This window comes from Engystomops pustulosus, chromosome 6, assembly GCF_040894005.1.
Source record: "Engystomops pustulosus chromosome 6, aEngPut4.maternal, whole genome shotgun sequence".
NCBI lineage: Eukaryota > Metazoa > Chordata > Amphibia > Anura > Leptodactylidae > Engystomops > Engystomops pustulosus.
In genome coordinates, this window is record NC_092416.1 from 189096977 (window position 1) to 189124733 (window position 27757).

General features: G+C 47.1%; 1 protein-coding gene across 5 annotated transcripts in view; it reads right to left on the reverse strand.

The window, feature by feature from the left end:
* GAS7 (growth arrest specific 7) overlaps positions 1 to 27757 on the reverse strand; it is a 252855-nt gene that overhangs the window by 140845 nt on the left and 84253 nt on the right. For 2 of the 5 annotated variants that reach the window (XM_072112778.1, XM_072112780.1), the window contains exon 2: positions 10716 to 10827. In XM_072112778.1, the coding sequence (XP_071968879.1) occupies positions 10716 to 10827 (112 nt within the window). Of the gene's footprint in view, positions 1 to 6040; positions 6077 to 7594; positions 7887 to 10715; positions 10828 to 27757 lie in introns of those variants that run through there. The other 3 variants (XM_072112781.1, XM_072112777.1, XM_072112782.1) reach the window with 3 other exon arrangements.

The following is a 27757-nucleotide window of genomic DNA, read 5'->3' on the forward strand; positions in this document are numbered from 1 at the left end:
ACAGAACACAGAGATTCTGGGTCCATGGCTCCGGGAACAGAACACAGAGATTCTGGGTCCATGGCCCCGGAACAGAACACAGAGATTCTGGGTCCATGGCTCCGGGAACAGAACACAGAGATTCTGGGTCCATGGCTCCGGGAACAGAACACAGAGATTCTGGGTCCATGGCTTCGGGAACAGAACACAGAGATTCTGGGTCCATGGCCCCGGGAACAGAACACAGAGATTCTGGGTCCATGGCCCCGGAACAGAACACAGAGATTCTGGGTCCATGGCTCCGGGAACAGAACACAGAGATTCTGGGTCCATGGCCCCGGAACAGAACACAGAGATTCTGGGTCCATGGCTCCGGGAACAGAACACAGAGATTCTGGGTCCATGGCTCCGGGAACAGAACACAGAGATTCTGGGTCCATGGCCCGGGAACAGAACACAGAGATTCTGGGTCCATGGCTCCGGGAACAGAACACAGAGATTCTGGGTCCATGGCTCCGGGAACAGAACACAGAGATTCTGGGTCCATGGCCCCGGAACAGAACACAGAGATTCTGGGTCCATGGCCCGGAGACTCCCCGGATCTTATCCCATAAAGAACTTGTGGTCAATCATCAGGAGACGGGGGACAAACAAAAACCGACACATTGTGACAGAATGCAGCAGTGACTGTGCAGGAATGGACAGCGATCAGTCAGGATCTGGTGCAGGAGGTGAGTGAGAGCTGCCAGGGAGAATTGCAGAGGTCCTGGAGAAGAAGGAGAGGTCCTGCAGATACTGACTCGCTGCAGTAACTCCTCCCACCTGACAATAAAAGCTTCTGCTCCCCATAATATGATTGCACTTGTATCTCTGTATGTGATAAACATCTGACAGACCAGAGGGACACATCATGTGACAAGAGGAGATTGTGTCATTCTCAGGACTTATGGCCAGGACTGTAGAATAGGCCACAGCACTAGTAAGGCTCCTCAGGGGCGGAGCTTATATACTCCACCCACTAGGAAAGAATTTTAATTGTTTAAAATAAGCTCAGCTCCATCCATCGAGATGTTATTAAGACAATGAAGGGCTGATTCTCAGATGACCTGATTCAGTGCATGACACGCCCATATTGCTTCCTTGTGGGCGGGTCCTCCATTCTCCAACTTCATTCTCTGCTACTTCTGCTCCAATCTGTCCGACATTGATGAATTCATGTACTTGGTGAACATGTAATTGTTGAATTCAGAGATTGGCTCACAGTGGATCACAGTGTTCATTCAGATGTAACTGCTGAGCACAGGGATTGGCTCAGTGGTCAAACAGTGTTCATGTACAGCAGCTAGTGATTAGCTGAGTGGTCACATACCCCTTTTCGGATTCCCAGAGGACCCCTTTGTGGCACTGTGTACATAGACTGCTGGACATTAAGCTTTAAACAAGGGTGGAACAGTGAGAAAGGTTAGAAAGAATGAGACAGGAAGTGACATCTGCTCATAAGCTCCGCCCCTGCTTAACAAGCTCCACATAGGTAAATGTTGCTTTCTGTTGAGGGGACCCATTATGGCTTCACTCCTCCTCTGGGTCCCCTCTTCATTCACTCCTGTATGTGCGGCTGTGATAACTAGTGATAAGTCCTACGTGTCCCCTACACAACCCAAAGAAACCCGGGGAATATGGCCGCAGGTTCTGGGGTGACTCATTATCTGGAAGCCTCTGTCACAACGTGATGTTTATCAGTAATCGGCGATGGTGGGTGCAGGGAGGTATGTGTCACCCGGAGGAGGCAGCCGCATCAGGGACCAAACATGTATAACATGTGCACAGTACTACTTCTCCTGTATATATATGGGCAGTGCACAGTACTACTTCTCCTGTATATATATGGGCAGTGCACAGTACTACTTCTCCTGTATATATACAGTGCACAGTACTACTTCTGTATATATATATATATACAGTGCACAGTACTACTTCTGTATATATATATATACAGTGCACAGTACTACTTCTCCTGTATATATATATATACAGTGCACAGTACTACTTCTCCTGTATATATATATATACAGTGCACAGTACTACTTCTCCTGTATATATATATATACAGTGCACAGTACTACTTCTCCTGTATATATATATATACAGTGCACAGTACTACTTCTCCTGTATATATATGGGCAGTGCACAGTACTACTTCTCCTGTATATATATGGGCAGTGCACAGTACTACTTCTCCTGTATATATACAGTGCACAGTACTACTTCTCCTGTATATATACAGTGCACAGTACTACTTCTCCTGTATATATACAGTGCACAGTACTACTTCTCCTGTATATATACAGTGCACAGTACTACTTCTCCTGTATATATACAGTGCACAGTACTACTTCTCCTGTATATATACAGTGCACAGTACTACTTCTCCTGTATATATACAGTGCACAGTACTACTTCTCCTGTATATATACAGTGCACAGTACTACTTCTCCTGTATATATACAGTGCACAGTACTACTTCTCCTGTATATATACAGTGCACAGTACTACTTCTCCTGTATATATACAGTGCACAGTACTACTTCTCCTGTATATATACAGTGCACAGTACTACTTCTCCTGTATATATACAGTGCACAGTACTACTTCTCCTGTATATATATACAGTGCACAGTACTACTTCTCCTGTATATATATACAGTGCACAGTACTACTTCTCCTGTATATATATACAGTGCACAGTACTACTTCTCCTGTATATATATACAGTGCACAGTACTACTTCTCCTGTATATATATACAGTGCACAGTACTACTTCTCCTGTATATATATACAGTGCACAGTACTACTTCTCCTGTATATATACAGTGCACAGTACTACTTCTCCTGTATATATACAGTGCACAGTACTACTTCTCCTGTATATATACAGTGCACAGTACTACTTCTCCTGTATATATACAGTGCACAGCACTACTTCTCCTGTATATATACACTGCACAGTACTACTTCTCCTGTATATATACAGTGCACAGTACTACTTCTCCTGTATATATACAGTGCACAGTACTACTTCTGTATATATATACAGTGCACAGTACTACTTCTCCTGTATATATATGGGCAGTGCACAGTACTACTTCTCCTGTATATATATGGGCAGTGCACAGTACTACTTCTCCTGTATATATATGGGCAGTGCACAGTACTACTTCTCCTGTATATATATACAGTGCACAGTACTACTTCTCCTGTATATATATGGGCAGTGCACAGTACTACTTCTCCTGTATATATATGGGCAGTGCACAGTACTACTTCTCCTGTATATATACAGTGCACAGTACTACTTCTCCTGTATATATACAGTGCACAGTACTACTTCTCCTGTATATATGGGCAGTGCACAGTACTACTTCTCCTGTATATATACAGTGCACAGTACTACTTCTCCTGTATATATGGGCAGTGCACAGTACTACTTCTCGGTCTCAGGCAGTGCACAGTACTACTTCTCCTGTATATATACACAGTGCACAGTACTACTTCTCCTGTATATATATACAGAGCACAGTACTACTTCTCCTGTATATATACAGTGCACAGTACTACTTCTCCTGTATATATATACAGTGCACAGTACTACTTCTCCTGTATATATGGGCAGTGCACAGTACTACTTCTCGGTCTCAGGCAGTGCACAGTACTACTTCTCCTGTATATATATACAGTGCACAGTACTACTTCTCGGTCTCAGGCAGTCGGCTGAGCTGTGTATCTAATCATATCCTGTGTAGCTCCACCCCAGGTCACGTATCTAATCCCACATGTATTTAATTCCATTGTAACAGCGCACTGGTCCTGCTTGGGTCTCTGGGTCAGTGGAGTAAAGGGTTAACAGTGCACCCCGTCTGTCCCTCCCCCACACTGGTGGTCCCCGCAGCACAGAGGAAAGGGAGATATTCTGCTTCTCTACCAATCAGGAGGCCAGAACATCCTACGGCTCTGCAGGGGCGTGTCTTTGCATGTCAGGTGACTGGAGGGATTCGCTCTTTGATGAAAACTGACTACAGTAAGGCGGAGCATCTGTAGTAAGCCCCGCCCCCAGCCTGGTTTCACTTGTCAGTGGATTATGCTCTTAGCGCCCTTGTTCGGGGTCTCAGGACGGAATTATCACCGCCGATTTCCCTTAAAATAGCGATTTCCTAATACGTTGCCTTCTCACTTAACAAGGCGCGAAAAGCGGAGACGCACTTTATCTACACGAATCATTAACCCTAGAGGTGCTGCAACAATATGGATGGACTCGGTGGATCCATCCGGCTTCGCCAGCACCAATAGGCCCCAGCACTCCACAGTGTGGTATTACAGGGCTGCCCCCTGTGTACAAGGATATAACTACTATAATACTGCCCCCTATATACAGGAATATAACTACTATAATACTGCCCCCTATGTACAAGAATATAACTACTATAATACTGCCCCCTATGTACAAGAATATAACTACTATAATACTGCCCCCTATGTACAGGAATATAACTACTATAATACTGCCCCCTATGTACAAGAATATAACTACTATAATACTGCCCCCTATGTACAGGAATATAACTACTATAATACTGCCTCCTATGTACAGGAATATAACTACTATAATACTGCCCCCTATGTACAGGAATATAACTACTATAATACTGCCCCCTATGTACAAGAATATAATTACTATAATACTGCCTCCTATGTACAAGAATATAACTACTATAATACTGCCCCCTATGTACAGGGATATAACTACTATAATACTGCTCCCTATGTACAAGAATATAACTACTATAATACTGCCCCCTATGTACAGGAATATAACTACTATAATACTGCCCCCTATGTACAAGAATATAACTACTATAATACCGCCCCTATGTACAGGAATATAACTACTATAATACTGCCCCCTATGTACAGGAATATAACTACTATAATACTGCCCCCTATGTACAAGAATATAACTACTATAATACTGCCCCCTAGGTACAGGAATATAACTACTATAATACTGCCCCCTATGTACAGGAATATAACTACTATAATACTGCCCCCTATGTACAGGAATATAACTACTATAATACTGCCCCCTATGTACAAGAATATAACTACTATAATACTGCCCCCTATGTACAAGAATATAACTACTATAATACTGCCCCCTATGTACAGGAATATAACTACTATAATACTGCCCCATATGTACAAGAATATAACTACTATAATACTGCCCCCTATGTACAGGAATATAACTACTATAATACTACCCCTATGTACAAGAATGTAACTACTATAATACTTCCCCCTATGTACAAGAATATAACTACTATAATACTGCCCCCTATGTACAGGAATATAACTACTATAATACTGCCCCTATGTACAGGAATATAACTACTATAATACTGCCCCTATGTACAGGAATATAACTACTATAATACTGCCCCCTATGTACAAGAATATAACTACTATAATACTGCCCCCTATGTACAAGAATATAACTACTATAATACTGCCTCCTATGTACAGGAATATAACTACTATAATACTGCCTCCTATGTACAGGGATATAACTACTATAATACTGCCCCTATGTACAGGAATATAACTACTATAATACTGCCCCCTATGTACAGGAATATAACTACTATAATACTGGCCCCTATGTACAAGAATATAACTACTATAATACTGCCCCCTATGTACAGGAATATAACTACTATAATACCGCCCCCTATGTACAGGAATATATCTACTATAATACTGCCCCCTATGTACAGGGATATAACTACTATAACACTGCCCCCTGTGGATAGCTCTGCGCCTGCGCTGTATGATGTCAGGCTCGGTGTGACCCGCGGCTCCTGGCACGGTGTGGCGGTATACAATGCTGCAGTTGATGCTGGGGACAATATAACAATGGGCGCCTGGTGTCAGGGTCGGTCAGCTGATCACGGTCAGGTCACAATGGAGAGATGTGTGAGGACACAACCCGAAAGTGAAAACACTGACCTGTGACCTCAGATGATTCATCCATGTCCCGCAAATCAAGAGATAGTGGAGCAATGATCTGCAGCTATACAGCAACATCAGTGCTGTAATAGTCTGCAGGTTACATCTCTATCAGTGAGTGAAGGAGCAATGTTCTGCAGATCTCTCGGTTATGTGAGATTAGTGTCCGCTGATGACATCACTCCAGGGTCCCTGATGACATCACACTCTCACCTGATCGCAAATCCAAAATATCCGCTCCCAATGTTAGCACCTCCTGGTGGTCAATGAGCAGCAGTGACTATGCCCAAGGACTAATCTAGGGGACTACAAATAGGGGACGGCACCCCCCTCCAAACAGTGCGGAGCCGGGACCACGCACCCCCTCCAAACAGTGCAGAGCCGGGACCACGCACCCCCTCCACACAGTGCGGAGCCGGGACCACGCACCCCCCTCCAAACAGTGCAGAGCCGGGACCACGCACCCCCTCCAAACAGTGCGGAGCCGGGACCGCGCACCCCCCTCCAAACAGTGCGGAGCCGGGACCACGCACCCCCCTCCAAACAGTGCGGAGCCGGGACCGCGCACCCCCCTCCAAACAGTGCGGAGCCGGGACCGCGCACCCCCCTCCAAACAGTGCGGAGCCGGGACCGCGCACCCCCCTCCAAACAGTGCGGAGCCGGGACCGCGCACCCCCCTCCAAACAGTGCGGAGCCGGGACCACGCAACCCCCTCCAAACAGTGCGGAGCCGGGACCACGCACCCCCTCCAAACAGTGCGGAGCCGGGACCACGCACCCCCCTCCAAACAGTGCGGAGCCGGGACCGCGCACCCCCCTCCAAACAGTGCGGAGCCGGGACCGCGCACCCCCCTCCAAACAGTGCGGAGCCGGGACCACGCAACCCCCTCCAAACAGTGCGGAGCCGGGACCGCGCAACCCATCCAAACAGTGCGGAGCCGGGACCACGCACCCCCTCCAAACAGTGCGGAGCCGGGACCACGCACCCCCCTCCAAACAGTGCGGAGCCGGGACCACGCAACCCCCTCCAAACAGTGCGGAGCCGGGACCGCGCAACCCCCTCCAAACAGTGCGGAGCCGGGACCACGCACCCCCTCCAAACAGTGCGGAGCCGGGACCACGCACCCCCCTCCAAACAGTGCGGAGCCGGGACCACGCACCCCCCTCCAAACAGTGCGGAGCCGGGACCACGCACCCCCCTCCAAACAGTGCGGAGCCGGGACCACGCACCCCCCTCCAAACAGTGCGGAGCCGGGACCACGCACCCCCCTCCAAACAGTGCGGAGCCGGGACCACGCACCCCCCTCCAAACAGTGCGGAGCCGGGACCACGCACCCCCCTCCAAACAGTGCGGAGCCGGGACCACGCACCCCCCTCCAAACAGTGCGGAGCCGGGACCACGCAACCCTAAACACAGCAGAGCGGCTGCTCTGTGGTCTCTGGTTCCAGGTGTATGAGCAGAGCCGTGCACAGAGACCCCCAGCAGCTCTCCACCCCTGCACCTGGCCGCAGTTCCCCATGACAACCCTGGTGGTCTCCACAGGTGGGCACTTACCTCCAGGACCTGCACGTAGCTGGCAGGGAACCATCCTCGCACGCCGTCCTTCTCACCCTCCCACCAGCCGCCATCCAGCACCTGCAGGACGCTGATGAGCTCCCCCGCCTCAAACTTCAGCCCCTGCTGGTGCTGCTCCCCAGAGAAGGCGTACAGGCTCCGGCACAGCGCCCCCGACATGGCACAGGGGGTCCCACAGCTTAACCCTCCATGCCCCACAGCCTCCCAGGATCCAGCAGCAGCAGCGCAGGGAGGGAGCAGAGTGCGAACATTGCCGAGCGCTCCACAGCCAAGGACACAGGCTCAGCCCACAGCAGGGGGAGGGCACAGGATGAGATACACCGCTCAGGAGGCTGTATCACACATGGGAGGATGAGATACACAGCCCACAGCAGGGGGAGGGCACAGGATGAGATACACCGCTCAGGAGGCTGTATCACACATGGGAGGATGAGATACACAGCAGGGGGAGGGCACAGGATGAGATACACCGCTCAGGAGGCTGTATCACACACAAGAGGATGAGATACACAGCAGGGGGAGGGCACAGGATGAGATACACCGCTCAGGAGGCTGTATCACACACAAGAGGATGAGATACACAGCAGGGGGAGGGCACAGGATGAGATACACCGCTCAGGAGGCTGTATCACACATGGGAGGATGAGATACACAGCAGGGGGAGGGCACAGGCTGAGATACACCGCTCAGGAGGCTGTATCACACATGGGAGGATGAGATACACAGCCCACAGCAGGGGGAGGGCACAGGATGAGATACACCGCTCAGGAGGCTGTATCACACATGGGAGGATGAGATACACAGCAGGGGGAGGGCACAGGATGAGATACACCACTCAGGAGGCTGTATCACACACAAGAGGATGAGATACACAGCAGGGGGAGGGCACAGGATGAGATACACCGCTCAGGAGGCTGTATCACACACAAGAGGATGAGATACACAGCAGGGGGAGGGCACAGGATGAGATACACCGCTCAGGAGGCTGTATCACACACACACAAGAGGATGAGATACACAGCAGGGGGAGGGCACAGGATGAGATACACCGCTCAGGAGGCTGTATCACACACAAGAGGATGAGATACACAGCCCACAGCAGGGGGAGGGCACAGGATGAGATACACCGCTCAGGAGGCTGTATCACACAGGGGAGGATGAGATACACAGCAGGGGGAGGGCACAGGATGAGATACACCGCTCAGGAAGCTGTATCACACAGGGGAGGATGAGATACACAGCAGGGGGAGGGCACAGGATGAGATACACCGCTCAGGAGGCTGTATCACACACACAGGAGAGGATGAGATACACAGCCCACAGCAGGGGGAGGGCACAGGCTGAGATACACCGCTCAGGAGGCTGTATCACACAGGATAGGATTAGATACACAGCTCAGGAGGCTGTATCACACAGGAGAGGATTAGATACACAGCTCAGGAGGCTGTATCACACAGGAGAGGATTAGATACACAGCTCAGGAGGCTGTATCACACAGGATAGGATTAGATACACAGCTCAGGAGGCTGTATCACACAGGAGAGGATTAGATACACAGCTCAGGAGGCTGTATCACACAGGAGAGGATTAGATACACAGCTCAGGAGGCTGTATCACACAGGATAGGATTAGATACACAGCTCAGGAGGCTGTATCACACAGGATAGGATTAGATACACAGCTCAGCAGACTGTATCACACAGGGGAGGATTAGATACACAGCTCAGCAGACTGTATCACACAGGGGAGGATTAGATACACAGCTCAGCAGACAGTATCACACAGGATGGGATTAGATACACAGCTCAGCAGACAGTATCACACAGGATGGGATTAGATACACAGCTCAGCAGGCAGTATCACACAGGATAGGATTAGATACACAGCTCAGGAGGCTGTATCACACAGGATAGGATTAGATACACAGCTCAGCAGACTGTATCACACAGGGGAGGATTAGATACACAGCTCAGCAGACAGTATCACACAGGATGGGATTAGATACACAGCTCAGCAGACAGTATCACACAGGATGGGATTAGATACACAGCTCAGCAGGCAGTATCACACAGGGGAGGATGAGATACACAGCTCAGCAGGCAGTATCACACAGGATGGGATGAGATACACAGCTCAGCAGTCAGTATCACACAGGAGAGGATTAGATACACAGCTCAGCAGACTGTATCACACAGGATAGGATTAGATACACAGCTCAGCAGACAGTATCACACAGGATGGGATTAGATACACAGCTCAGCAGACTGTATCACACAGGGGAGGATTAGATACACAGCTCAGCAGGCAGTATCACACAGGGGAGGATTAGATACACAGCTTAGCAGACAGTATCACACAGGAGAGGATTAGATACACAGCTCAGCAGGCAGTATCACACAGGATAGGATTAGATACACAGCTCAGCAGGCAGTATCACACAGGAGAGGATTAGACACACAGCTCAGCAGGCAGTATCACACAGGATAGGATTAGACACACAGCTCAGCAGGCAGTATCACACAGGATGGGATTAGATGCACAGCTCAGCAGGCAGTATCACACAGGATGGGATTAGATGCACAGCTCAGCAGGCAGTATCACACAGGATGGGATTAGATACACAGCTCAGCAGTATTACACAGAATAGGATTAGATACACAGCTCAGCAGGCAGTATCACACAGGGGAGGATGAGATACACAGCTCAGCAGGCAGTATCACACAGGAGAGGATGAGATACACAGCTCAGCAGGCAGTATCACACAGGGGAGGATGAGATACACAGCTCAGCAGACAGTATCACACAGGAGAGGATTAGATACACAGCTCAGTAGGCAGTATCACACAGGGGAGGATTAGATACACAGCTCAGCAGGCAGTATCACACAGGGGAGGATTAGATACACAGCTCAGCAGGCAGTATCACACAGGGGAGGATTAGATACACAGCTCAGCAGACAGTATAACACAGGATAGGATTAGATACACAGCTCAGCAGACAGTATCACACAGGGGAGGATGAGATACACAGCTCAGCAGGCAGTATCACACAGGGGAGGATTAGATACACAGCTCAGCAGGCAGTATCACACGTTAGGTACCTTGGCATTGTGTGTGGAGAGCGGTTGCAGGTGCTGCTGTTCTCTGCTATCAGCCAGGACCCTGTGGCCTCTCTCCAGCCTGTAGGAGGCGCTGTGCGTGTCCTGCAGTTTCCTGATTGGATAATAAAGAAATTGAAGGTTTGTCCTAGTAACCAGTAAGATCACGGCTTTCATTTTATATTCATTCCCTCACACCTATTGGCTGCTTTGACTGGTAAATGAATGCTACAATCTGGTTGGCTCTGGTAGACCACACCCCCAACCACTGAAGAGTCACATGACAGCTTTCGTTTAACATTACAAACACTGATTGGTTGCCTGATCTGATTGGCTGTTCTGGGTCATATTACCGGAGCCCAAGCTACCAATTAAATTCTTCCTTTCATTGTTCACCTTGCTGTGGACAAATAAGAGCTTTAATCTGATTGGTTGCTGTGGGCCACTGCTGTTCTGGGGGTCCTGGTGAGGACTGTATATAGGACATTAGCCCCTCCCACTGCGGTGTATATATACAGTACAGTATACATGGTCACCCTTGTGACCTCGTCCTTCCTGGCAGCTCTCGTATTTGACCTCTTGCCCTTGAGCGCAGAGAGGACATCGCTTTATTGGTCCAGAATTCTCCAGCATGAAGGGTTAATAGCTGCACAGACCTCCCCTTAAAGGGATTTTCCTGTAAACTATACCCGGTCTGTACAGGAGGGGGCAGCACAGGCCCCACCCCTTAACCCTTTATCTCCGCACCTGATTCCTTCTACGAGCCAGAACTTTCCTATTGTTCAGCCACCACAGCTCTATGGGGTCTTGTTTTTTTGGGGGGGCGGAAAGTAGTTTGTAATAGCACAATTTTGGGTGACAGGTGTCCCACTGGTGAACTTTTATTAACCCTTTCGGTTCAGTATATTTAAAAAATCGGACTAATCTCCGAAACTTTCTGCCTTTCTGGTAACACGATAACGTTCTCCTCTGGGTCAGTACACGCAGCGGTGCCGGACTCATAGGGTTGGGGGACTCGGGTGCGGTCGCACGTGCCGCTAGTGTTGTGTTTGGTGATGCACGGGGGCATGCGATCGGTGACCGGATTTCGCAGTTTTGTTTTGATGCAAGAAACCGGGTTCTGGCTGCCGATCGCATGCGTTGCCATAGAAATGAATACACGTTCGGGCCGCCCCCGTACCCCAGCGTTACGCTTGTGAACACTAGCGGGACGTGTGACCGCACCCTCATAGTTTTGTAGCCTTAATTGTGAGTGGGCAGGAACAAAACGTGTGCGATTCTCGTTTTTTAAAGGGGCGGGTGCTTATTGTTATTTTTTTATATATAAAACATTGTTGTTTTCTCACTTTGTCCCATGAGATCGTTATGTAATGCAGCTTATTATATTCCCTGCCTCCGGCCTCACACATCACAGACGACACCATCAGAACCACTGGCGGTCCCAATGGGTGGCGGAGGGTGCGCGCTCCCCCCGCAGCCGCTCACACGTTACAATGTATGACCACAGTATCTAAGGGGTTAAACACGTGGGGTCGGAGCTTTTCTGATCCCGGTCGTTAGTAATAACACAGTCCAGCACCAGCACCGGCACCAGCAGAACCCGATGTCCTGAAAACATCAGAGGAAGTAGAATGACGGGAGGAGTTAAAGGTCAGCACAGGGTCAGCGGTGGGGGCTCCACTGAGTGCTAATGAATGAAGCGTCACCTATGATGTCACTGGGGCTGTGTGATGACATCACGCTTCTGTGCAGCTTTCTCACGGCCGCATCTCACGTACAATCCTGCCCCCTCCTGGTGGTGGAGAGGAACTGGAAGGAGAAGTTTTTCCATCACTTCTTATATTTCCCTCATCCCTCGTTCTCTTTCCGTATAACTTTATTTGTCTGTCCAAGTTCTCGGTTGGACGTTTTCTGCGGTGACAGGAGTGGCGCTGGTGCTCCGTGTTTTCCTGTGCGAGGCCTCGGATGATGGATCTGGCCATTTTTTATTTTTTGCCTTTCTTCTTTACCAGTTGTGCTTTGTTGTGTTTTATTCCTGCGCCTCTAATTGCTGTGCCAGAGGTTGCAGAGCTGTACACTGGGGGGCGCTATGTAGGTGGGGGGCTGCTGGGGTATATACATTATATATGTGGGGGGACCATGATATGTAATGGGAGATTTATCACAAGTGTCTGAGATAAACCAATCAGAGATCAGCTGTCACTTTATAAACAGCACTGGGAAGGTGTAAGCTGAGCTCTGATTGGTTGCAACAGAAAGTTCTGCCCCCAAGACACTTCTGAGAAATCTCCCCCAAAATGTTTAATTTGTTTCCAAACTGCGGAAGAGCTGCCATTACTCCTCCTATATGTGTCAGTACTATGTGACTGATACACAGCTGTACCACAATGTAGGATTAGATACATGGCTCAACAGACTGTACCGCACATTGCAGGATTAGATACACGGCTCAACAGACTGTACCGCACAATGTAGGATTAGATACACAGCTCAGCAGACAGTATCACATAGGATAGGATTAGATAGACAGCTCAGCAGTCAGTATCACACAGGAGAGGATTAGATACACAGCTCAGCAGACTGTATCACACAGGAGAGGATTAGATACACAGCTCAGCAGACAGTATCACACAGGATAGGATTAGATACACAGCTCAGCAGACTATCACACAGGATAGGATTAGATACACAGCTCAGCAGACAGTATCACACAGGATAGGATTAGATACACAGCTCAGCAGACAGTATCACACAGGATAGGATTAGATACACAGCTCAGCAGACAGTATCACACAGGAGAGGATTAGATACTCAGCTCAGCAGACAGTATCACACAGGAGAGGATTAGATACACAGCTCAGCAGACTGTATCACACAGGATGGGCTCAGATACACAGCTCAGTAGACAGAATCACACAGCAGAGGATTAGATACACAGCTCAGTAGACTGTATCACACAGCAGAGGATTAGATACACAGCTCAGCAGACTGTATCACACAGGATGGGCTTAGATACACAGCTCAGCAGACTGTATCACACAGGATGGGCTCAGATACACAGCTCAGCAGACAGTATCACACAGGATGGGCTCAGATACACAGCTCAGCAGACTATCCCACAGGATGGGCTTAGATACACAGCTCAGCAGACTGTATCACACAGGATGGGCTCAGATACACAGCTCAGCAGACTATCCCACAGGATGGGCTCAGATACACAGCTCAGCAGACTGTATCACACAGGAGAGGATTAGATACACAGCTCAGCAGTCAGTATCACACAGGATAGGATTAGATACACAGCTCAGCAGCCAGTATCACACAGGATGGGCTTAGATGCACAGCTCAGCAGACAGTATCACACAGGATGGGCTTAGATACACAGCTCAGCAGACAGTATCACACAGGAGAGGATTAGATACACAGCTCAGCAGACAGTATCACACAGGAGAGGATTAGATACACAGCTCAGCAGACTGTATCACACAGGATGGGCTCAGATACACAGCTCAGCAGACAGTATCACACAGGAGAGGATTAGATACACAGATCAGCAGTCAGTATCACACAGGATAGGATTAGATACACAGCTCAGCAGCCAGTATCACACAGGATGGGCTTAGATGCACAGCTCAGCAGACAGTATCACACAGGATGGGCTTAGATACACAGCTCAGCAGACAGTATCACACAGGAGAGGATTAGATACACAGCTCAGCAGACAGTATCACACAGGAGAGGATTAGATACACAGCTCAGCAGACTGTATCACACAGGATGGGCTCAGATACACAGCTCAGCAGGCAGTATCACACAGCAGGGGATTAGATACACAGCTCAGCAGGCAGTATCACACAGGGGAGGATTAGATACACTGCTTAGCAGACAGTATCACACAGGATAGGCTTAGATACACAGCTCAGCAGACTGTATCACACAGGAGAGGATTTGATACATAGCTCAGCAGACTGTATCACACAGCAGAGGATTAGATACACAGCTCAGCAGACAGTATCACACAGCAGAGGATTAGATACACAGCTCAGCAGACAGTATCACACAGCAGAGGATTAGATACACAGCTCAGCAGACAGTATCACACAGGAGAGGATTAGATACGCAGCTCAGCAGACAGTATCACACATGAGAGGATTAGATACACAGCTCAGCAGACTATCACACAGGATGGGATTAGATACACAGCTCAGCAGTCAGTATCACACAGGATAGGATTAGATACACAGCACAACAGGCAGTATCACACAGGAGAGGATTAGATACACAGCTCAGCAGACTGTATCACACAGGAGAGGATTAGATACACAGCTCAGCAGTCAGTATCACACAGGATAGGATGAGATACACAGCTCAGCAGACAGTATCATACAGGATAGGATTAGATACACTGCTCAGCAGACTGTATCACACAGGGGAGGATTAGATACACTGCTCAGCAGACTGTATCACACAGGATAGGATTAGATACACAGCTCAGCAGTCAGTATCACACAGGAGAGGATTAGATACATAGCTCAGCAGTCAGTATCACACAGGAGAGGATTAGATACATAGCTCAGCATACAGTATCACACAGGATAGGATTAGATACACAGCTCAGCAGACAGTATCACACAGGAGAGGATTAGATACACAGCTCAGCAGACTATCACACAGGATGGGCTCAGATACACAGCTCAGCAGACAGTATCACACAGGTGAGGATTAGATACACAGCTCAGGGTTAGATACTCGGGCTGCTGCTGAGTGTGCAGTCTGGTGCAGCAGATGTTGGGTACGCGAGTCACTGGATCCTCCTCTTCCTCCTCTCAATAGCAGATGATTAGATTTTGGCCCGGGCATGGGTTGGCAGGGAGCGGGCACAGATATCAGTGTCTTCTCCCTCCTGCAATCATCACCATTGTCTGAGGAGAAGAGGAATTGCTGATCCCACATCTCATCTGCCGGGAATAGACACTGCTGGGGGGCCGGGGGGTCACACATGTGAAGACTCTGCACATCAGGGGTCACCACATACAATATTCTATTGTTACAATGTATCAGTGCAGTCAGCAACCTCCAGGCTAGAGAACACATTGTAACTCACCCAGTTCTCATATCATATTGGGCAGCGGGGGAGCCCCAAAACACCCCAACAGTCATACACTGATCCCCAACAGTCATACACTGATCCCCAACAGTCATACACTGATCCCCAACAGTCATACACTGATCCCCAACAGTCATACACTGATCCCCAACAGTCATACACTGATCCCCAACAGTCATATACTGATCCCCCAACAGTCATACACTGATACCCAACAGTCATACACTGATCCCCCAACAGTCATATACTGATCCCCAACAGTCATATACTGATCCCCCAACAGTCATATACTGATCCCCAACAGTCATATACTGATCCCCAACAGTCATATACTGATCCCCAACAGTCATACACTGATCCCCAACAGTCATACACTGATCCCCCAACAGTCATACACTGATCCCCAACAGTCATATACTGATCCCCCAACAGTCATATACTGATCCCCCAACAGTCACATACTGATCCCCAACAGTCATACACTGATCCCCCAACAGTCATATACTGATCCCCAACAGTCATATACTGATCCCCAACAGTCATACACTGATCCCCAACAGTCATATACTGATCCCCCAACAGTCATACACTGATCCCCAACAGTCATATACTGATCCCCAACAGTCATATACTGATCCCCAACAGTCATATACTGATCCCCCAACAGTCATATACTGATCCCCCAACAGTCATACACTGATCCCCAACAGTCATATACTGATCCCCAACAGTCATATACTGATCCCCAACAGTCATATACTGATCCCCCAACAGTCATATACTGATCCCCAACAGTCACACACTGATCCCCAACAGTCATATACTGATCCCCCAACAGTCATATACTGATCCCCAACAGTCATATACTGATCCCCCAACAGTCATACACTGATCCCCAACAGTCATATACTGATCCCCAACAGTCATATACTGATCCCCAACAGTCATATACTGATCCCCCAACAGTCATATACTGATCCCCAACAGTCACACACTGATCCCCAACAGTCATATACTGATCCCCCAACAGTCATATACTGATCCCCAACAGTCATATACTGATCCCCCAACAGTCATACACTGATCCCCCAACAGTCATATACTGATCCCCAACAATCATATACTGATCCCCCAACAGTCATACACTGATCCCCAACAGTCATATACTGATCCCCAACAGTCATACACTGATCCCCAACAGTCATATACTGATCCCCAACAGTCATATACTGATCCCCAACAGTCATATACTGATCCCCCAACAGTCATATACTGATCCCCCAACAGTCATATACTGATCCCCAACAGTCATATACTGATCCCCAACAGTCATATACTGATCCCCCAACAGTCATACACTGATCCCCAACAGTCATATACTGATCCCCAACAGTCATACACTGATCCCCAACAGTCACACACTGATCCCCCAACAGTCACATACTGATCCCCCAACAGTCATACACTGATCCCCAACAGTCATATACTGATCCCCAACAGTCATACACTGATCCCCCAACAGTCATACACTGATCCCCCAACAGTCACATACTGATCCCCAACAGTCATACACTGATCCCCCAACAGTCATACACTGATCCCCCAACAGTCATACACTGATCCCCAACAGTCATACACTGATCCCCAACAGTCATACACTGATCCCCCAACAGTCATATACTGATCCCCCAACAGTCATATACTGATCCCCAACAGTCATACACTGATCCCCAACAGTCATACACTGATCCCCAACAGTCATACACTGATCCCCAACAATCATATACTGATCCCCAACAGTCATACACTGATCCCCAACAGTCATACACTGATCCCCAACAGTCATATACTGATCCCCAACAGTCATACACTGATCCCCAACAGTCATATACTGATCCCCCAACAGTCATACACTGATCCCCAACAGTCATACACTGATCCCCAACAGTCATATACTGATCCCCCAACAGTCATATACTGATCCCCCAACAGTCATATACTGATCCCCCAACAGTCATACACTGATCCCCAACAGTCATATACTGATCCCCAACAGTCATATACTGATCCCCAACAGTCATACACTGATCCCCAACAGTCATACACTGATCCCCAACAGTCATATACTGATCCCCAACAGTCATATACTGATCCCCAACAGTCATACACTGATCCCCAACAGTCATATACTGATCCCCCAACAGTCATACACTGATCCCCAACAGTCATACACTGATCCCCAACAGTCATATACTGATCCCCCAACAGTCATATACTGATCCCCCAACAGTCATATACTGATCCCCCAACAGTCATACACTGATCCCCAACAGTCATATACTGATCCCCAACAGTCATATACTGATCCCCAACAGTCATACACTGATCCCCAACAGTCATACACTGATCCCCAACAGTCATATACTGATCCCCCAACAGTCATACACTGATCCCCAACAGTCATACACTGATCCCCCAACAGTCATACACTGATCCCCCAACAGTCATACACTGATCCCCAACAGTCATACACTGATCCCCAACAGTCATATACTGATCCCCAACAGTCATACACTGATCCCCCAACAGTCATACACTGATCCCCAACAGTCATATACTGATCCCCAACAGTCATACACTGATCCCCAACAGTCATATACTGATCCCCAACAGTCATATACTGATCCCCCAACAGTCATATACTGATCCCCAACAGTCATATACTGATCCCCAACAGTCATACACTGATCCCCAACAGTCATACACTGATCCCCAACAGTCATATACTGATCCCCAACAGTCATATACTCATCCCCCAACAGTCATATACTGATCCCCAACAGTCATATACTGATCCCCAACAGTCATATACTGATCCCCCAACAGTCATACACTGATCCCCAACAGTCATATACTGATCCCCAACAGTCATACACTGATCCCCAACAGTCATACACTGATCCCCCAACAGTCATATACTGATCCCCAACAGTCATACACTGATCCCCCAACAGTCATACACTGATCCCCAACAGTCATACACTGATCCCCAACAGTCATATACTGATCCCCCAACAGTCATATACTGATCCCCCAACAGTCATATACTGATCCCCAACAGTCATATACTGATCCCCAACAGTCATACACTGATCCCCAACAGTCATACACTGATCCCCAACAGTCATATACTGATCCCCAACAGTCATATACTCATCCCCCAACAGTCATATACTGATCCCCAACAGTCATATACTGATCCCCAACAGTCATATACTGATCCCCCAACAGTCATACACTGATCCCCAACAGTCATATACTGATCCCCAACAGTCATACACTGATCCCCAACAGTCATACACTGATCCCCCAACAGTCATATACTGATCCCCCAACAGTCATATACTGATCCCCAACAGTCATACACTGATCCCCCAACAGTCATACACTGATCCCCAACAGTCATACACTGATCCCCAACAGTCATATACTGATCCCCCAACAGCCATATACTGATCCCCAACAGTCATATACTGATCCCCCAACAGTCATACACTGATCCCCAACAGTCATACACTGATCCCCAACAGTCATATACTGATCCCCCAACAGCCATATACTGATCCCCAACAGTCATATACTGATCCCCCAACAGTCATACACTGATCCCCAACAGTCATACACTGATCCCCAACAGTCATATACTGATCCCCCAACAGCCATATACTGATCCCCCAACAGTCATACACTGATCCCCCAACAGTCATACACTGATCCCCAACAGTCATACACTGATCCCCAACAGTCATATACTGATCCCCCAACAGTCATACACTGATCCCCAACAATCATATACTGATCCCCCAACAGCCATATACTGATCCCCAACAGTCATATACTGATCCCCAACAGCCATATACTGATCCCCAACAGTCATATACTGATCCCCAACAGTCATACACTGATCCCCCAACAGTCATATACTGATCCCCAACAGTCATATACTGATCCCCAACAGTCATACACTGATCCCCCAACAGTCATACACTGATCCCCAACAGTCATATACTGATCCCCCAACAGTCATACACTGATCCCCCAACAGTCATATACTGATCCCCAACAGTCATACACTGATCCCCAACAGTCATACACTGATCCCCCAACAGTCATATACTGATCCCCCAACAGTCATACACTGATCCCCCAACAGTCATATACTGATCCCCAACAGTCATACACTGATCCCCCAACAGTCATATACTGATCCCCCAACAGTCATATACTGATCCCCCAACAGTCATACACTGATCCCCCAACAGTCATACACTGATCCCCAACAGTCATATACTGATCCCCCAACAGTCATATACTGATCCCCAACAGTCATACACTGATCCCCAACAGTCATACACTGATCCCCAACAGTCATACACTGATCCCCAACAGTCATATACTGATCCCCAACAGTCATATACTGATCCCCCAACAGTCATATACTGATCCCCCAACAGTCATACACTGATCCCCAACAGTCATATACTGATCCCCCAACAGTCATATACTGATCCCCAACAGTCATATACTGATCCCCCAACAGTCATATACTGATCCCCAACAGTCATACACTGATCCCCAACAGTCATATACTGATCCCCCAACAGTCATATACTGATCCCCAACAGTCATACACTGATCCCCCAACAGTCATATACTGATCCCCCAACAGTCATACACTGATCCCCAACAGTCATACACTGATCCCCAACAGTCATACACTGATCCCCAACAGTCATACACTGATCCCCCAACAGTCATATACTGATCCCCCAACAGTCATATACTGATCCCCAACAGTCATACACTGATCCCCAACAGTCATACACTGATCCCCCAACAGTCATATACTGATCCCCAACAGTCATATACTGATCCCCAACAGTCATATACTGATCCCCAACAGTCATACACTGATCCCCCAACAGTCATATACTGATCCCCAACAGTCATACACTGATCCCCAACAGTCATATACTGATCCCCCAACAGTCATATACTGATCCCCAACAGTCATATACTGATCCCCCAACAGTCATATACTGATCCCCCAACAGTCATATACTGATCCCCCAACAGTCATATACTGATCCCCCAACAGTCATACACTGATCCCCCAACAGTCATACACTGATCCCCCAACAGTCATACACTGATCTCCAACAGTCATATACTGATCCCCCAACAGTCATACACTGATCCCCCAACAGTCATACACTGATCCCCCAACAGTCATATACTGATCCCCCAACAGTCATACAATTGCAACACCCCTGCCAACGTATAGGCAAGGGGGTAGTTGCGCATAAAGCCTCTACCTGTCAGGATCCATCTGGTGAGCCTGTGCAACTCACCCAAGGGATAATGCAGGGAAATCTCAGGTAATAGCAGCTGTAGCCTCTGCCTGGAAAGGCGATAGTTAAATGGGTGTAAGATGTTATCCAATGATGTGGCTGCATTGTAAGCTGGAGTGTGATTGGAGAGGTGCTACCACCTGACCAGGGGGAGCACATGGTCCAGACCACATGGTCAGAGTGAAGAGACAGTCAGCGCACAGCACACCATCATTGCGGCCACAGAACCCAATCCCTGAACTGAGTCAGGAGACTCTAACCCAGAGCTGCAGCTTCCACAGTCTGGACACCGCTCCATCTCCATTATCCCAGGCTGCATCTGCTACCAGGCTGGTGCTTTATTCCTGAGGACCACTCAGCACGACCACTCCAGTACCAGAATCCAGATCTGCTGTTCTACTGTTCTGGCCCATTGCCTGCTATCTGCTGCTGAATAAAGAACCGTGAGTTGATTTGCACAACATTGCCTCCGTCTGATCCCTGGATACGGCTGTTACCACCACGGGCTCCCCATCCATCACCCATCCTACAGGGTCTCATCCTACAGACACTCAGGGGTTGCCCCAGGGAGATCCAGTATATCGGCCTCTCCCTCCATATTTCTTGCACTCACTACCTGCTGGAGACCTGCCAGGCTGTAGGACAGCCCTCCGGTCCCCATACCAAGCACCGTGACACTAGCGTGTCTAGGCCGCAACCGCCAGCCACTTTGGTATTCTGGGCCCCGGCTATCTCCAGGCCCCAAGATAAGGCCCCGGTGGGGGATGTTGCACAATGATCCCCAACCCTAACAGTCATACAAATGATCCCCAACCCTAACAGTCATGCAATGAGCTCCATCACATTCTGCTCAGGAGTCCATCATTTTGCAGGAAAATCTCATACTTTTCTGTTAGTAGCAGCAGGATTGTGAAAATGGATTTTCTTCTCTCCAACCGGACGTTTTCACTCTGACATCACCCTGTCCCCTCTGTTGGTGTTCCTCACGGTTCTGTCCTGGGACCTGTACTCTTCTCCATCTACACCACTGGCCTAGGACAAATGGTCTAATCCAGTGACGGCAAACCTTTTAGACACCGAGTGCCCAAACTACAACCAAAACCCACATTTTTTTTCACAAAGTGCCAATGTAACGATTTAGGCGCAACTTATTACTCCCTGCTCTGTCACAGGTATATACCGTATAGGCACCTGAGGAAACCAATACAGGAGAAAGAAGGAGAAGAAGTTTGGATCATCACTGCAGCTTCCTTCTAGGGTCCTGGGAATGAAAGAGGCCTTGAGCCCTGTCTGGCGAACCTGCCCTGGGGTGAAGGCAGGGGTGCCCATATAGAGGGCTCTGAGTGCCACCTCTGGTCTAATCATTTGTATTACTACACTAATCTCTGGGGAATTTTAAAATTGATGATCAGTTATTTATAGAGACCTTGATAAGATATTGGTGGGGACCCGAGAACCTGACCATTTATCTGTGCAATGGATGGTGCTGGACCAACCTCACAGTACAGATACAGTAACAGAACCACACTTACTGTATATACAGTAGCTGGACCAACCTTACAGTATAGATACAGTAACAGAACCGCACTTACCGTATATACAGTAGCAGAACCAACCCTACAGTACAGATACAATAACAGAACCGCACGTCGTGTATATACAGTAGCAGAACCAACCTCACAGTATAGATACAATAACAGAACCGCACTTACTGTATATACAGTAGCAGAACCAACCCTACAGTACAGATACAGTAACAGAACCACACTTACTGTATATACAGTAGCAGAACCAACCTCACAGTATAGATACAATAACAGAACCGCACTTACTGTATATACAGTAGCAGAACCAACCTCACAGTATAGATACAATAACAGAACCGCACTTACTGTATATGCAGTAGCAGAACCAACCTTACAGTATAAATACAGTAACAGAACCACACTTACTGTATATACAGTAGCAGAACCAACCTTACAGTGTAGATACAATAACAGAACCGCACTTACCGTATATACAGTAGCAGAACCAACCTTACAGTATAGATACAGTAACAGAACCGCACTTACTGTATATATAGTAGCAGAACCAACCTTACAGTACAGATACAGTAACAGAACCGCACTTAGTGTATATATAGTAGCAGAACCAACCTCACAGTATAGATACAATAACAGAACCACACTTACTGTATATATAGTAGCAGAACCAACCTCACAGTATAGATACAATAACAGAACCACACTTACTGTATATACAGTAGCAGAACCAACCTCACAGTATAGATACAATAACAGAACCGCACTTATTGTATATACAGTAGCAGAACCAACCTCACAGTATAGATACAATAACAGAACCGCACTTACTGTATATACAGTAGCTGGACCAACCTTACAGTATAGATACAGTAACAGAACCGCACTTACCGTATATACAGTAGCAGAACCAACCCTACAGTACAGATACAATAACAGAACCGCACGTCGTGTATATACAGTAGCAGAACCAACCTCACAGTATAGATACAATAACAGAACCGCACTTACTGTATATACAGTAGCAGAACCAACCTCACAGTATAGATACAATAACAGAACCGCACTTACTGTATATACAGTAGCAGAACCAACCTCACAGTATAGATACAGTAACAGAACCACACTTACTGTATATACAGTAGCAGAACCAACCTCACAGTATAGATACAATAACAGAACCGCACTTACTGTATATACAGTAGCAGAACCAACCTCACAGTATAGATACAGTAACAGAACCACACTTACTGTATATACAGTAGCAGAACCAACCTTACAGTATAGATACAGTAACAGAACCACACTTACTGTATATACAGTAGCAGAACCAACCTCACAGTATAGATACAATAACAGAACCACACTTACTGTATATACAGTAGCAGAACCAACCCTACAGTACAGATACAGTAACAGAACCACACTTACTGTATATACAGTAGCAGAACCAACCTCACAGTATAGATACAATAACAGAACCGCACTTACTGTATATACAGTAGCAGAACCAACCTCACAGTATAGATACAATAACAGAACCGCACTTACTGTATATGCAGTAGCAGAACCAACCTTACAGTATAAATACAGTAACAGAACCACACTTACTGTATATACAGTAGCAGAACCAACCTTACAGTGTAGATACAATAACAGAACCGCACTTACCGTATATACAGTAGCAGAACCAACCTTACAGTATAGATACAGTAACAGAACCGCACTTACTGTATATATAGTAGCAGAACCAACCTTACAGTACAGATACAGTAACAGAACCGCACTTAGTGTATATATAGTAGCAGAACCAACCTCACAGTATAGATACAATAACAGAACCACACTTACTGTATATATAGTAGCAGAACCAACCTCACAGTATAGATACAATAACAGAACCACACTTACTGTATATACAGTAGCAGAACCAACCTCACAGTATAGATACAATAACAGAACCGCACTTATTGTATATACAGTAGCAGAACCAACCTCACAGTATAGATACAATAACAGAACCGCACTTACTGTATATACAGTAGCAGAACCAACCTTACAGTATAGATACAGTAACAGAACCACACTTACTGTATATACAGTAGCAGAACCAACCTCACAGTATAGATACAATAACAGAACCGCACTTATTGTATATACAGTAGCAGAACCAACCTTACAGTGTAGATACAGTAACAGAACCACACTTACTGTATATACAGTAGCAGAACCAACCTCACAGTATAGATACAATAACAGAACCGCACTTATTGTATATACAGTAGCAGAACCAACCTTACAGTATAGATACAATAACAGAACCGCACTTACTGTATATATAGTAGCAGAACCAACCTCACAGTATAGATACAATAACAGAACCGCACTTACTGTATATATAGTAGCAGAACCAACCTCACAGTATAGATACAATAACAGACCCACACTTACTGTATATACAGTAGCAGAACCAACCTTACAGTATAGATACAGTAACAGAACCACACTTACTGTATATACAGTAGCAGAACCAACCTTACAGTGTAGATACAATAACAGAACCGCACTTACTGTATATACAGTAGCAGAACCAACCTCACAGTATAGATACAATAACAGACCCACACTTACTGTATATACAGTAACAGAACCAACCTTACAGTATAGATACAATAACAGAACAACACTTACTGTATATACAGTAGCAGAACCAACCTTACAGTGTAGATACAATAACAGAACCGCACCTACTGTATATACAGTAGCAGAACCAACCTCACAGTATAGATACAGTAACAGAACCACACTTACTGTATATACAGTAGCAGAAACAACCTCACAGTATAGATACAATAACAGAACCGCACTTACTGTATATACAGTAGCAGAACCAACCTCACAGTATAGATACAATAACAGAACCGCACTTACTGTATATACAGTAGCAGAACCAACCTCACAGTATAGATACAATAACAGAACCGCACTTATTGTATATACAGTAGCAGAACCAACCTTACAGTATAGATACAACAGAACCGCACTTACTGTATATACAGTAGCAGAACCAACCTTACAGTATAGATACAATAACAGAACCGCACTTATTGTATATACAGTAGCAGAACCAACCTCACAGTATAGATACAGTAACAGAACCGCACTTACTGTATATACAGTAGCAGAACCAACCTTACAGTATAGATACAATAACAGAACCGCACTTATTGTATATACAGTAGCAGAACCAACCTCACAGTATAGATACAGTAACAGAACCGCACTTACTGTATATACAGTAGCAGAACCAACCTCACAGTATAGATACAATAACAGAACCGCACTTATTGTATATACAGTAGCAGAACCAACCTTACAGTATAGATACAACAGAACCGCACTTACTGTATATACAGTAGCAGAACCAACCTTACAGTATAGATACAGTAACAGAACCGCACTTATTGTATGTACAGTAGCAGAACCAACCTCACAGTATAGATACAGGAGAGCGTAGCTGACTGTATAGATACAGTAACATAACTAAGAGAAATGTCATATATATTTTACTATCAAATACAGCAGCCGACTGGAGTGTGATATCCAGGGCCGGCGCCAGCACTGGGCTTACCCAGACAAGTGCTGGGGCCCACGGCTGCTGGGGGGCCCACATAAGGCTGTACATAAGGAATCCATAGGGGTTTTTATATAAATTAACCATGGAGGGGCTGTTTGGTATAATAAAATAGGGAATATTTTAGGGAGCAGGAGGAGTTATAGTTTCAGAATTTTTAATGCCACCACATGAGCTCACGACAAAGGGGCCCACTGAGACCTGGAGCCGAGCCCGATGAGATCCCTTGGTTTTCTGGCTTTCCTGGCCCAATAATACTGGCCTCGGCTTCCCCAGTACTAGACCATGGAGTGCAGCCTCCTGAATCATCGCTGATCCTGACACCTTTGAGTTAATGTGAACGGCTTGAAGACTCCTGCACTGAGCAGCTCATGTACATACAGGGAGGATTTCTTGCTCCATCTTTGAAGCCAAAATAAGAAGTGGATAGAAAAATTTAGGAGAATCACCCGTCCGCTACATTATCTCTCCTGGTGATCCACTACGACCCACAGTTACAGAAAACTGCTTCACGCTGCATTCTCTCCAGGGACTATACATAACACTGGCTGCAGAGAGCACAGAGCACAGCAGTGTGAGGTCTGATTACACATCTCTCCAGGGACAATACATAACACTGGCTGCAGAGAGCACAGAGCACAGCAGTGTGAGGTCTGATTACACATCTCTCCAGGGACAATACATAACACTGGCTGCAGAGAGCACAGAGCACAGCAGTGTGAGGTCTGATTACACATCTCTCCAGGGACAATACATAACACTGGCTGCAGAGAGCACAGAGCACAGCAGTGTGAGGTCTGATTACACATCTCTCCAGGGACCATACATAACACTGGCTGCACAGAGCACAGAGCACAGCAGTGTGAGGTCTGATTACACATCTCCCCAGGGACAATACATAACACTGGCTGCAGAGAGCACAGAGCACAGCAGTGTGAGGTCTGATTACACATCTCTCCAGGGACAATACATAACACTGACTGCAGAGAGCACAGAGCACAGCAGTGTGAGGTCTGATTACACATCTCTCCAGGGACAATACATAACACTGACTGCAGAGAGCACAGAGCACAGCAGTGTGAGGTCTGATTACACATCTCTCCAGGGACATCACATAACACTGGCTGCAGAGAGCACAGAGCACAGCAGTGTGAGGTCTGATTACACATCTCTCCAGGGACAATACATAACACTGGCTGCAGAGAGCACAGAGCACAGCAGTGTGAGGTCTGATTACACATCTCTCCAGGGACAATACATAACACTGGCTGCAGAGAGCACAGAGCACAGCAGTGTGAGGTCTGATTACACATCTCTCCAGGGACAATACATAACACTGGCTGCAGAGAGCA